This window comes from Triturus cristatus, chromosome 2_1 (assembly GCF_964204655.1).
Source record: "Triturus cristatus chromosome 2_1, aTriCri1.1, whole genome shotgun sequence".
Taxonomy (NCBI): domain Eukaryota; kingdom Metazoa; phylum Chordata; class Amphibia; order Caudata; family Salamandridae; genus Triturus; species Triturus cristatus.
Genome location: NC_140581.1, coordinates 190,322,522 through 190,336,979, shown reverse-complemented (window position 1 = coordinate 190,336,979; position 14,458 = coordinate 190,322,522). Strand labels below are relative to the sequence as shown.

The following is a 14,458-nucleotide window of genomic DNA, read 5'->3' as shown; positions in this document are numbered from 1 at the left end:
GCGGGATGAAAGTCCGCCTCCTGATTCTCTCGTCCTGGCAAGTATTCCGCCGTGACCGAAACTTGGCTGTCCAGGCAGTACTGCCAGAAACTCCCGAAAGAGCTCTGGACCTGGTGCGTCCCAATTGATTTCTATATCTGACAGCATAAATGTTGTCCATCTTGAGAAGGACGCATGACTGAACCGAGTCTTTCGACCAGCACCGGACGGCGAATGAGCCCGCAAGAAGTTCCAAACAATTGATATGCAACCTCTGTTCTTCGGGAGACCACAATCCCCCCCGTAGTGAGGTCGCCCCAACTGGCACCCAAGCCTGACCTGCTGGCATCAGACTCTATGACCTGATCGGGTGCCGAACCAAAAATTGTGTGGCCGTTCCAGACCTCCATGTGGCCCAACCACCACTGGATTTCATCTCGAGGTTCGCTGATCAGAAAAACCTTGTGTGAGTAAAGATACCCCTTGCGAAGGTAATATGCCTTCAGGTGCTCTGAGCCATATAGTGGAGCAGCCCCGGGAAGGTGGCCTGAATCGATGCAGATAGGAGGCCCACTACCCGAGCCAATTGGTGGAGAGACACTTGTTGTCTGGTAAGAATGCGTCTTAGCTCGTGCCAGATCTTCGCCACTTTCCTGGAAGGAAGGCTTAGAGTGGAAGAAGTGGAGTTTATTACGAACCCCAAAAAGGTCACAGACTGAGAGGGCTTTAAAAGTGACTTTGTCTCATTGACCACAAAGCCTAACCTATGAAGAAGATCGACCTTCCCCTCGAGGGAAGGGCGGGGGCACTTCGCCCGGAGGCAATTACCGGCCTCCTTCTCCAGCAGCCTACGAATGCACCCCGCCAGATAATTAGCGACCTTGTCGGCCGTGACCCATCGGGAGGATCGTGGGTGTATGACTTCATCAGGGTCAAGCATGTCTGATGAGTTCTGGGTGGTCTGGGAAGGGCGAGACCGAAGCCATGGCTTGGATGGGCCTGGCTCATCATCAGGGTCCCCTGCAGCGTTTAGATCAGGGTTGGGCTAAACTGGCGGTGGAATAGGGTTACAGCAAACAAATGATGGACGGAATGCTAACAATGCAAATATTCTCCCCCAGTCAAAAGATCTGGGTTAAATCCATTGTTCTTTTGCCCACTACACCACCCCAGTTTGGACCCAGCCATATGCAAATCAGTCATGACCCTGTGCCCCATGGGAAAAGTCCAGACCGAACTGCCAGGGCATTCCCTGCAGGCAGGACAGGTTGGCTGTCCAGGAACGTCTACTTAAGCCTGTCAAAGGCATTTAAATCCACCCAGAGTTGCAGGACCGTTTGGGTGGAGGAGGGGCTGGTTCCCCTTGCTGTGGTCCCTCCAGGGCCAAAGGGAGGGAAAAGGCGTGGTGGGTTGGGGTTTTAGCCTCTCAAACGCATGGGCAATCTGGCAGGAGAGCCTCTCCTCTAACGGAGTCAAGGCAGCCGCCACTGCGCGGTAAAGTGAGGTGTCCACCGCCTCATAAAAATCATCACCACAAGGAAGGTCAGCAAGAGGGTCCTCAATGTCCTGGCAGTCCTCTTGATAATCCATGCTGTTAACAGGTGTATTGTAAGGTCGAGGACTAATTAGGGGTGACTGGGTGGGTAACAGTACACCAGGCCTTAGGGTAGGCTGTATATTTATCAGGGCTGTGTGTTAGCCTGCTCTTTTAGTGTGAGGGCCTCGCAATTTTAGGAGGGGTTTTTAGCCCCTGGGACACTCACGCTGGTGTAAAATTGTATTTTACAGGAATATTATCCCTGTCACTAGGGAGCCGGTCTGGGTAGTGTCCCCAAAGGCCTCAATAATACAGACCCACATCAGGGCGTATACAAGAAGTAGTACAGACTCTGCTGTCAAACTCAAAATGGGCAGCAGAGTGTTAATTGCTATTGAATTCGATCGGCTGCTAAGAGAGCTGTATGATTGTATACAGACCCAGCAGGCTGTCTTTTCTCATACTGGCCGCTCGGGGGCAGCGGAAGTGCGCACGCTGACTGGAATTCCAAGAGAGACTCTCTGAGGAACTTAAATCTGCGCGCTGCACTCCGTGTCGTCTCCCAAGCACCAGTCGTGTAGGAGTGAGAGACACTCCCGCGGCTAAAACGAAAATACCACCATTTCCACAATTAGCATACTACACAGGCACTAGCGCTCAGAACAACGCGCCTCATAAAAACAGTGGCAGCAATAAAAAATGTATGTATTTATCAATATAGGCCATGGTGTCCCACAGGCGTCTGCTATCAGCCCAATTATGTTTAATGTATATCTCAGTCCTTTGATTGATATAATTCAGGCTCATAAGGTGAAGCTGATAAATTATGCTGATGATACCCAGATCATTTTATCTTTGGATGGTACCCAACCTTCGGCGCTGGAGGATTTTAATGCTTGTATGCGTGATACTGCGCAATGGCTACAGCTGAATTTTCTACAATTCAATTCTGAGAAAACCGAAATAGTGCATTGCTCAGTAGGGAAGGTGCCTCTACCTCTCCCCCATAATTTCTGGCCACTAGGTACTTCCTCCCCTTTGGTCCCGGCCAATACGGTCCGTAATTTGGGAGTTCTGTTTAGTGCTAATCTGACCCTGGTGGCACAGGTGAACAAAACGGCGGGATGCTGTTTTGGGCTGATTAGAGCCTTGAGAAAGATTCTTCCATTGTTGCCCGCCTCGGCCAGAGCATTAGTAGTGCAGGGTGCAATTTTAAGTCGCCTTGACTATTGCAATGCCCTGTTGCTGGATTCACCTAAATATTTGATCCAACGTTTGCAACGGGTTCAAAACATGGCGGCAAGATTAGCTTTGGCTAAACTGCGAGACTCTTCTGCATCAAAATGCTTGGCCGAGCTACACTGGCTACCAAAGAGTACAGTTTAAGTCCTTGTGTATAGTGTTCAAGGCCTTGCATGGCTTGGGACCGAAACCTCTGGAAGAAAAATTACTCTGGTATATCCCCACTCAACATCTCCTCTCCTCCTCGGCCGGTCTGGCGAAAGTTCCTAGGTTTAATAGGGTCAGACTGGGTGGATGTGCTTTCAGCACTGCTGCAGCAAGGCTGTGGAATGAGCTGCCACCTGATATCAGACAGTGTAATTCCCTGCTTCTGTTTAGAAAAAGGATTAAGACATGGTTGTTTCCTAGAATTTGACTCTGTCCTCTGATTATTGTCCACTTCCTCTGTTGTCTCTCTGATTAATATTGGTTCTCCAAATTACATATTGCAGCGCCAGGGTATAAATATTATTACCTACTGGCGATAGCCAGTAGGTAGTTATAGTTAGGACCACGTTTCCATAGGAAAACCTCAACATTCTATTTTGAATAACTTTGGCGCCGGTCGACGAATCCTCGCAAATGTTTCAAAATAGGTGGGGCGCTACGCTCCGCTCCTACCCTGAAAGTCTCGGGGGGATCCGTCAAGCGGGGGCTGAGATAAAAGGGGGGTCCCAAAACGCGTTTTTCCCATGCATTTTTCCATAGGACCTTTAGAACGAGCTACAGCCCGAACGGCTGAACAGAATTACTCAAAATTTGGCAGAGAGGTAGTCCCTAGGTCAAGGAAGTGCCTTTTGTAGGTTTGGTGTAAATCTGTTCAGTAGATTCTGAGAAAATAGCCTTTAAATCAATATATATATCTGAGCCAGCTTACGGTACGCTTACCGTACGCTTACGGTAAGCGTACGGTGGCGTGCGCGAGCGCGATTCTGATTGGCTCTTAGATCTTAGTAAACATTCGAATCGGCCGAAACCAGGAAGCGGCGGCCGCCATTTTGTCTCTCGCACTGAGAGTGATTTTTAAAATATCAAGCCCAAAAACATGTAAAGGGGCTGTTTTGACAACTCCCTCCCACATAGTCATGTTGAGGGAGTCCCCAAACATCCCCCAAGTGCAAAAACGGTTTTATTTTTTTTTCGGCAATTTCGCGGGGTACGCTTACCGTACGCTTACCGTAAGCGTACGGTAAAAAAATAAAAATAAAAAAAACACTATCCACACTTACCCCACCCCCTGTGCTTTTGGTGGCCGAAGGCCACCAAAAGCACAGGGCTTATGTTAAGGGCAAAAAACACTATCCACACTTACCCCACCCCCTGTGCTTTTGGTGGCCGAAGGCCACCAAATGTACAGGGCTTATTATAAGGGAAAAAAACTTAGCATTTAAAAAACCGTACTAATTCACTGAAAAAACCATAGGTTTCACACACGTTATAGTTAGGAATTAGCATTTAAAAAACCTTGCTAATTCACTGAAAAAACCATAGGTTTCACACATGTTATAGTTAGCGGAAATTTTACTGATAAAAAACCAGTGAAATTCCCCCGTTATAGTTAGCGCAGGCAACTATAACTCACGTGACTGCAATCTTCTGCTGATGACATATGTGTCTTTATGAAAAAAAAATATTTGTAATATATGTATAGCTAAAAATGTATGGAAGAAGACATGGGCAAATAAGTGTCTAAATACAGTATTAGCATCAGCAGAGGATTGCAGTCACGTGAGTTATAGTTGCCTGCGCTAACTATAACGGGGGAATTTCACTGGTTTTTTATCAGTAAAATTTCCGCTAACTATAACATGTGTGAAACCTATGGTTTTTTCAGTGAATTAGCAAGGTTTTTTAAATGCTAATTCCTAACTATAACGTGTGTGAAACCTATGGTTTTTTCAGTGAATATATATATATACATACATACATACATACATACATACATACATACATACATTTACGACTGCAATCAGGTGCACTCTGGTTAGGTGAGAGCATGTACAGTAGTTCAGAGGTTCACTGTGTCCCTGTAGTGGGATTTCCTTTCTTCAAAGGCCGCAATAGGTTACTGCAGACTGTTTTGTACCACTTCGCTACCATGCTTCGGTATCCTGCGTAGAGTATTGAGATTCTGGTGGGAGCATGGTGGTGCCATCAAGAGGAGAAAAAACGCTCGGACCATGTTAAAATAAATACATAAATAAGGCTCGGATTGCCTGCCTGGGTTAACACGCGTCATAGTCTGCAGTCTCTTTTTCATTCATTTATTGACTTTTCGCAAAGAGAAACTAAAAAAGGCATTTGTGAGGTCTGCTGCCTTTGATGACCCAGTGCTGTTATTTAAAGTTTTCCCTTTGCCACCTTTAGTCTGTTGGTTTCTTGCATTGGCGTAAGGTGGGCAAGTGCATGCACTCGAAGCAGCCTTCTTCTCCCGTCTCCTGAGGAGAATTGCACCCCTAGTGTGTAGATACATGCCCTGGGGGGAGTTCGCTGTTATCCCTGTGCTTGAGAAGAGACGTCCTGAAAAGGTTAATTCCCTGTCTACCTATAGAAGATAGAGGGGTTTTTGTGCTTCTCCGTATTCTTCTGATGTTTTTGTTGTCTCAATTTTCAGTTTCCTCATCACCTTCTTGTTACTCCTAGGTTTCTCCTATGATAAGTAACTGATAATATGCCTCTCCTAGAAGGAACGATATACTGGAGAAGGAACTTGAACTAGTGATTTCATACCTTGTTTTTAAATTTTCAACTACATGCAGACGAACAGCAGTCTGGTATTTGTGGGCAATGGTTTTGCCAGCTACAGAGACCTGCAGTTCCTAGGATTCCTGTCCTGTCAACTATCCTGGGGTTTCTAAAGAGGAAATGGAGGGCTTCTGCTAATATCTTGTCCAAGATTTATGGGCACTTTGTCTCATCTTGCTAAATCCCTTTTTATAGATCCTCTCTTGGCCAATGTGGTGGGTCAGGCCTCTCTTTTGACAGTGGCCATATATTGAACCCACAAGACACACAATTGATGGAAGGAATGCAGAACAAATCAAAACATTCACCCCCAGTCAAGAGATCTGGGTTAAATCCATCATTCTTTTGCTCCAACATGCCTACCAAGTTTAGATCTGACCATATGCAAATCAGTCTTGACCCTGTGCCTCATGGGAACAGTCCAGCCCGAACTGCCAAGCCAGGGCCTCCGTGGACTGGAAACAAGCATCGTAGGACCGGTTTTGGGGTTTCACCCCTCTTCAGCCAGGATAGCTTGATTCCAGTGGCACAGTGAGCCCAGAACCCACGTCTGGAAATACCTGGCGCTCTTAGGGCGAGAAAGCAAAAGACACATAATTGATGGACGGAATGCAGAACAAATCAAAACATTCACCCCCAGTCAAGATATCTGGATTAAATCCATCATTCTTTTGCTCACCATGCCACCCCAGTTTAGATCTGGCCATATGCAAATCAGTCTTGATGGGAACAGTCCAGCCCGAACTGCCAAGCCAGGTCCTCCCTGGACCGGAAACAAGCTTCCTAGGACCGGTTTCTGGGTTTCACCCCTCTTCAGCCAGGATAGCTTGATTCCAGTGGCACAGTGAGCCCAGGACCCACGTCTGGCCATACTTGGTGCACTTAGGGGGAGAAAGCAAAAGACACACAATTGATGGACGGAATGCAGAACATATCAAAACATTAACCCCCAGTCAAGAGATCTGGTCTGTTTGCGGTAACATATATTGAACCCAGCGGATAAAAAGGCTGAAAATGCTTAAAATAGAGCTTATGCTGCTTTAAGCTTATCCATGAGGTGTGAAATGTTTGCTTCCCAGCCTCACGTTAAGGATTTCCAATCTGCATCTTAAAGTATTGTGAGGGTTAGGATGTTTGCGAGTTACTGGGCCACAATGAGATGCAAACAAAGTTTCTCTCAGGTTTCGCTTTTGATAGTTAAAGAACACCATCCATGGCAGAGAAACACTGTTTAGAATGCCTTTTTCATGTAATGTGCTTTTTAGCGACCAGCTGGAAGAGGCTCTATTTAAGTCTTTTAAGAACCAAAAGCATGCTGAACCTTTTCACCATAAGTACAAAAAAAAGAAATTTGAGAGAAACAAGCTAAAAAAAGTGAGATGGGTCATTTAACAGATTCCACTTTGAGCCAAAAGGTGCTCAAGGCAGTGACTTTATAAATCATTGGGGCTTCCCTGACTATGCAGAGAATATGCATGGCTAAGACTTAGTAGGGGGGATGTCTCGCTTTACTTCTAGAACAGTGGAGGTTTTCGACAACCAATACTTGGGTCATAGACATAGATTCTCAGGTTATGAGGTGGACTTTTTTCCCATTGGTCCAAAGACTCGATGATGAGGTAAGCTTTTTCCCACCCTTCCAGGGTCACAGTTTGGGCCCCAAATCTTGGTGACCAGTTAAGCTGTACAGGACAGTGTATCTACCCTGCTGAGGAAATGAGCCATTGTTCTTGTCCTACTGCAGGAGAGGCAGGAGGCATCATAGAATGAACATAGGCTTGAAGGCCCTCAACAAATTCATACCAACAATTTGTTTTAAAATGAGTGTGCTACAACAGGGGATTATCTTGATAGCAAAGGACTTTTTTCTGACCCATATCGACTCTCAGGGTGCATATCTACATGTTCCAATTGCAGACTCCAATTTAAAGTATCCCAGGTTTGTTGTGGGAGATTAGCACTGACCGTTTTCAGTGCTCCCCTTTGGCCTAAAACTGCACCAAATGTTTACCCAAAGATCTTGGCCATGGTGATGGCCTAGCTTTGCAACCACTGGTTCAAGGTGCATCCTTATCTGTATGATCTTTTGAGACTTTCCCCATTTTATGTCCAGACTTTGAAAGACATCTGTATGGTAACTTAGGTTTTTCAGGATTTTGGGTACCTAATCAGGGGAAATTCCATCTTTTTCTACTTCTCAGAGCATGGAGAAAATTGGGTCCTGGTTGAGGACAGATCTGGGGGTGGTGTTTCTTCCAGTAGCTCGAAGGTAAAAGCTGAAGAATCACTTGGAGTTTCTAATATTAAAAACAGAGGCGCCGCTAAGGATATGTCTTTGAGTCCAAGGAGATGTAGTAATTTGGAGGATAACAGTGGCCCCTCTATGAAAAAGTTTTACAAAAAAGAGAGGGCAGTCTCAAATTCTTTTCCTCCGTTTTTATTTAGGCGCAACATTTTTTTATCATTCCATGGGCACGCTTGCACCCAGGCAAGGTGTGTCTACACGTCCTTTCTCACAGAAGTATGAAATCCTCGTTTCAACAACATAGTATGTTCTTGATCAACTATCATGGTGGCCGTTCCTCAGCCTAGGATCAGGTACTCTATTCTCCTTTCAACACCCAAAGATTGGGGGCAGTTCTGGGAGTCCAGTCAGCCCAGAGGACAGCACATATGAATCTGTAATTGGTAGGTATTGATGGCAGATTGGAGGTTTTTCAGATCAGTTCAGGGTTACAGCTAGTGTTTTTTTGTTTTATATAGCGCAAACTAGACCCAAAGGCATCGGAGCGCTTTACATGAGCACCAGTTGTGTCACAGACAGACACATTCATTTTTGTGAGGCACGGGGAGATTACGTGATTTGCCCAGAATCACAGGATGTTGAGCGTCCCTGCCGATACTCGAACGTGGTTCCCCAGCTCCAAGGTCGACCGCTCTAGCCCTTAGGCTACATCCTCTCCCTTGCACACAGACAACATGATGGCATACTCAATATTAAGTTATCAGTTTGTTATAGGGTCCAAGCCTTAAATCAGTTAGATCCCCAAATTTGCTCCTGGGCCAAGGAGAATCTACTTTCTCTTGAGCAGTTCACGTTCAAGGGATACACAATAGACAAGTAGACCATCTGAGCAGAATATTTCTTCGTTGCCAGGACTAGATTCTCCTTCTCTTCTGTTTCAGGGTGAGCTGTTAGCAGAGCAGCTAGTTGCCCTACTTACAATGTACTTCTAGGATCCTCTAATTATGGGAGTTGGTCTCCTGAATCCATGACGGGTCTGTCCTGTATACCTTTCTCCCGATTCTTCGCGTTTCCAGGATTCTTTCACAGATTTGGAGAAGACAGGTGGGCTGTTTTGGCCTCGGAGGACTTGGTTTACCATTCATCGCCTCCTTTCGGTGGACAATTCGTAGATCCTTCCATTGCCCCTCGTTCCCTTACCTCAGCCAACTCTTGCGTTAGCTACCCTCCGCTGCTTGAAGCTATCAGATGGAGCAGAGGGGACTCTTAAACATTGGTCTTTCTCTTCCTGTTTCCCAGATAATGCAGGTGCTTAGGAGACTACAAAAACGTTATATTAATCATTGGTCTTCATTTGACCAATTGTGTGATTTTAAATAATCTTTCTACAGTAAACTATTCACCTGAAAATATTCTTCAGTTTTGCAGCATGGATTTGACAAGAATATATCCTTGGCTACCTTGAGGTTTCAGTGGTCCGCTGTTAAGGCCATCTTATAGTCCTTGGGGTGAATTATCTTCTCTAGAGACGCTTGTATCAAGACCTTTTAAGGGGTTTGATCTGTTTCGAAAAAAGTTCAAGATTCTTTATCCTTCATGTGATTTGCTCCTTTTTACAGAAATGGTTCAGAGTTTTCTTTTTGGCTGCCATGACCACAACTAGAAGAATAGGAGAATTGGGGTCTTCACTATGCCTTCACCCATGCATGAAGGTTTTTGATCAGAGAACTGATTTGGCGTTCTCTTTTACTTCCCAACATAAATTCAGCTTTTCACAGGGATCAGGAAATTATCCTCCCATTTTTGTGTCAATTCTTCTACGGACTCCGAATCTAAGCTCTATCTTTTAGCTGTTGGACGAACTCTAAAGAGTTATATTCGAAGTACAGCTGAATATGGACAATCTTACAATTGTTTACCAATTTTGAATCTGCTCAAAGAGGTTGTAAGTCTTTTAAAGTTACACTGAATAGATGAATTAAGACCATTCTCTCCATAGTTTACATATATTCTGGGCATAATAAATCCTGAAACAGCGCAAGCCCCTCGACCAGGAGTATGTCTGCCTCTTGGTAGAATGGGTTGCGGTCTCTATTCTGGATATATGCAAAGCGGCTCTTTTGCTACCCCTCCTAGATCTATTTCACGTTGTAGGTTGAATTTGGCCAATGGAAATAGATTAGACTTAGGATCAAAGGTGATTTATAAAGTAACTTCTTTATAAAGACCATGCCTGGTTTAATGTTATGATGTTTGTTTTTTCACTTGAGAGTGTTTTAATAAAAATGAAAGCTTTTGTGCACTCCTGGGTTGTCTGTCTTATCATATCTTGAGCAGGTCAGTCGGATTGACATGAGGGCACACTGCTTGTGTATATCCTCGTTCAAGCAAGGTACCGGCAGAGAGAGGAATGTGGAGGAAATGTCTGGACTTGCTGGTAATCTTCATTACTCCAACCCTTCCTTATCTGAAGAATTGGAGTAGTGAAGATTACCAGTGAGTAATGCAGGCGTTACATCACGATCCTCACACTACATTACAATGTGATATGTGAAATGCAAGCCACTTTCAAAGGGGCTGGTGTTTGGGAGATTTCATACAAGAGGGCGAGGAGGGACTATTAATAGCCCCAAGGGCAGTCACCCGGGAACCATACATAAAGTACAGTAATACAGTTCTTCGCATAAATTCATAAAATAGCATTTGAGATTGATGGTGCTTTAAAAAAAATCCCCTACGTGGCTCAGTCAGGGGTAAATTCACGCAGTGCAGCAATTCTACACTCAAAGAATAATAACATTTCATGTTCACAGCCGACCAAGCAGCTAGAAGCAATGCATTGTTTAACAATACCCCACCAATAGTGTGCGACACAACAGCGTGACTGCTTCCAGTAACACCTGCAGACACTGTAACTTCAGCACTCATGTTATTCAAAGAAATACACAAATAGTTCACCGAAGGCATTCATACACTTGTCCAGCTCTCTTGAATGTAGGCTCAATGCTTTCAAAGATGGGAGGCAATGGCTGAGGTGGTCCGACCCACTGCTCTTTGCTGTGTGCAGTGAGAATGACCAACAGTTTAACAGACTAATGCATGAAGACTTCTGACCAAAAGTCCCTATGTGTACGTATATTTTATAATAATAAAAACATTGTCGAGACTACATTTCAGTTACTCCATATGCAAACCCTGAAAGGATACCCTTGACAGCTGGAAAGACCAGGCGATAGTTGTGTACAGCACCAACAGTTTCTATTTTTCAGGGAAGGCCTTCGAGGCTAGCAGGACCAGCATTCGAAATGAACACTGGAGCATCCTGAAGCCTGGGGAGCACACACCAAGAAGATGCAGTTGCAACAATGTTAGGGATGCCACAAATAAAGCTTCAGCCAGGTCACTTGACAGTGATGTTAGGTCTTATGTTCAGCTTAATAGGTCCATGGCAGTTTTGTATCAGACAGGACAGCAGTCTAATGTGTAATCAGAGAGTGTAGATTTCTGTTTATTGCTAACAATAATGAGGCATAGTTGACAGCCATTGCAAAGACTTAATCAGGATTCCCATTCCTGCCCTTGCCCCAACATCCTCTGGCTTCAACGATATGATTTTGTCAAACCAAATCAGTCTGTAGGGAGAAAAGTCACACACAGCCTTCTGAATTCAGTGGAAAGCATCTTGTAATATATTTTTGCAGCTCTAGTGTTTTGCATTATCAAAATATTTGATTGCTTTCATGATTTTTGTGTCTATTTTTCTCAACGTTGTTGCCTGACAGTCCTATCTAAGCGCCTGTGAGAGACACTGACCATATCTTAAACACTTCTGCTCTAGGACCGCTGCCCACCTAAGGAAAGAGACATTTAGATCTACATGGCAGTGTTTCTTGGTCCTGTGTGAGGGACTCAAAATAGAAATATTTTGCTAATTGTCAAAAATATCCCTTTAGCGAGGGCTTCCTTGCAGCCAGTGAGGAGAGATCGTGGTGCAATGCAGATTTTTATTTTTTGGGGTGTGCAAACTCAGAGAGCATATGTAATTCTTCTAACCGCTTCAAATGGTTTCTGGCTTTAGTGTGGCTTAATTTTGTCTCCTTTTGTCTTCCAGAGTTCCTCAGATGCTGCGTACATTGCAAGGCACGTAGGTCTCAGGGTTGGCGTGCCTATTCCTGTTCCAGCCCTCACCGTTAACAGACTCTGTGGGTCTGGTTTCCAGTCCATTCTTAATGGATGCCAGGTACTGTATATTTTATTCAGGGAGCTCTGTAGTTCTCTTTTACTCACACTTAGTTCCTACCTTTTGATCTCCTTAAACATGGTGTTTTTGAGGATGAAAAGACTGCCAGAAGGCATTTACCAACTTTGGAATTGTGTGCCATTGTAGCATCCTACATTGGAGATGTAGACTGAGCATGTTTTATTTTTTCCTATGCCTTTGTTTTGTGTCTTATGACTCTGTTAATATAGAATCATAAATCTTTGTCCTTGATTTATGAAGATGAATGTAGATGATGGACCACGGATCATACTATTGAATAATTTACTGTGATAGTTTGGAAGGAACACACTGTTCTAAAGAAAAGCAGATGATGGGAATGTGTGTTTCTTAGTAAAGTACCTTTATTACGCAGCCAAGACAAGGGATGTGGACCTTACACTTTATTAGAACACAGTAATCTGGTACCTACTTTATAAAGGGTTGCATTTAAACATTATGACTAGCGAAAGTAGCATTTCATCTCGGGTCTGTTTGTTTTTACAGTTTGTTAAAGTAGCAAGTACTTGTCTGCATATCTGTTCCTGGAAGACAAGGGACACTACTTCTGGTCTGCGTACTGACGATAGAGCCTTCCTCATTCTGCAGTTACCATTCTCTGTTTGTTCTAGACACATTTTAATTCTACTAATGAGTCTTTCAAGTTTGTTGACACAGTAAAGCATTCGTACATTTATCTGCCTTTTTATGAAGGGCTTTGGTATGAAACCCCTTAATCTTTCACTCAACAGACTTCTCTCATAGCTTCTGACTCTAGAACTATACCTACGCCAAAAAATGCTTGCCATCGCACATTTATTTTTACTCAAAGTATTTTAAATGTCTGATGCACCTTTCTAAAGTGAATTTCTTGTATCACTAATTATTGAAATTTCAGTGCAGACTTTTGGGTATATTCTGCACTATCCCAGCGGTATCTTTATACTTTAGAATATATTAATAAAAAATGTAAGCCACAAAAGTAAATTGATATAGTATTACTGTAGTTTCTTATTAATGGAAGCAAACATCATTATAACAATTAATCACATATCAAGTGGTGTGTTCCGGTTTGGAGCATTATCAATCATTGTTGTGCTCTGATAAAAATAGTGAGCTCTTAATGAATAAAGAAAATGCATAACATTCAAGTAACAGTATTTAATCGTTGGACATAGCATTGAAAGTAGCCATAGCACTGAAGTAGTGAACACATGTTTCGCTGAATCCCTGCTTCTTCAGGGCACATTCAATCATTAGGGGAAACACAACACAAGAGCTTCCAAATTTAACAGAATTAAAAAGCCAATAACCGAATTAGCATGAAAACGCTACATCCTACATTCTTATTGTGTTATATCCTATTCATATACATAGCCTTATTCGACAAACATGACGTTCCAGGGTTCAGTAATCATTTAGGACTCCCATCAGAGAGGTACAGATAAAATAACTGCACAAGCGTCATCAACAATGACTGCGTGTTCCCGCATGAACCACCTAGTCAACACACGCAAAACCAAGTGCACTGTCATGAGCACTGCAACCATCTCATAAGAATGCACTCTGTTTTGCGTGTGTTGACTAGGTGGTTCATGCAGGAACGCGCTGTCATTACTAGGGTACTACTTTACATGTTCCAAAATGCATCTTGTGAATCTGGCCTATTGTGCATAACCTATAAAGCGCTCCACCACTTCAGCCTAAAGTATCTTTTACCAAAACCCATAAAATCTAGTAGTACTTTGGCTCTCAGAAGCATCTCAAAGTAATAACCTTCAAGAATAAATCAACTCTTGAACAAGTATGTGCTGGAAACCAACCTAAGATTTGGAATGCACTGCCACCTGCCTAAAATTGGCTCCATCCTTCCCTGTCTAAGAATAGTTCTTCTTTGAAAACATGAATTTCACAGATCCTTTGTATCAATGTCATATTAACTCCGTTTTTCCTGTGTCTTTGATTCTAGGTGTTATTCTTTGTTCATGAATGCTGTACTTTCTCACTTATGTCACCTCTTTCTAAAATGGGACTTGCATGTGAAGCTCTTTGACACCCTTGGTTTAGTGTGAGCTACATAAAATCTCACAGAATAATTTACAGAAAATTGTCTCTGAAAAGCCAGTGCACTTTATCCTTACTCCCTTGATGTACTCAGTCCAGGCTTCAGTGTTGGGTCCCAAGATCTCAGTGTTCTCCACCTGCTTTACCTGTCCTGTCATCCCTGTGTACGAATGCTTCTGATGGATACATCCGCCTATGTATCCCTCACCGTTTGAATTACCCCTTGCGCAGAATTTCGCATAAATTATTTTTCATAGCTCTCCCACGTCTCCGAGGACATCGCAATGGAATGGCTTTGCTTGCGACTCCGCGTGACGTCATCGGAGCCATAAGAAGACCTCGTTGGCGT

At 43.7% G+C, this 14,458-nt stretch overlaps 1 protein-coding gene across 1 annotated transcript in view; it reads left to right on the top strand.

Annotated features, from left to right (window-relative positions):
• The window catches only part of ACAA2 (acetyl-CoA acyltransferase 2), a 173,936-nt gene that overhangs the window by 45,847 nt on the left and 113,631 nt on the right, over positions 1-14,458 (top strand). The window contains exon 3 of the mRNA XM_085629668.1: positions 11,899-12,027. Within this exon, the coding sequence (XP_085485794.1) occupies positions 11,899-12,027 (129 nt within the window). The remainder of the gene's footprint in view (positions 1-11,898; positions 12,028-14,458) is intronic.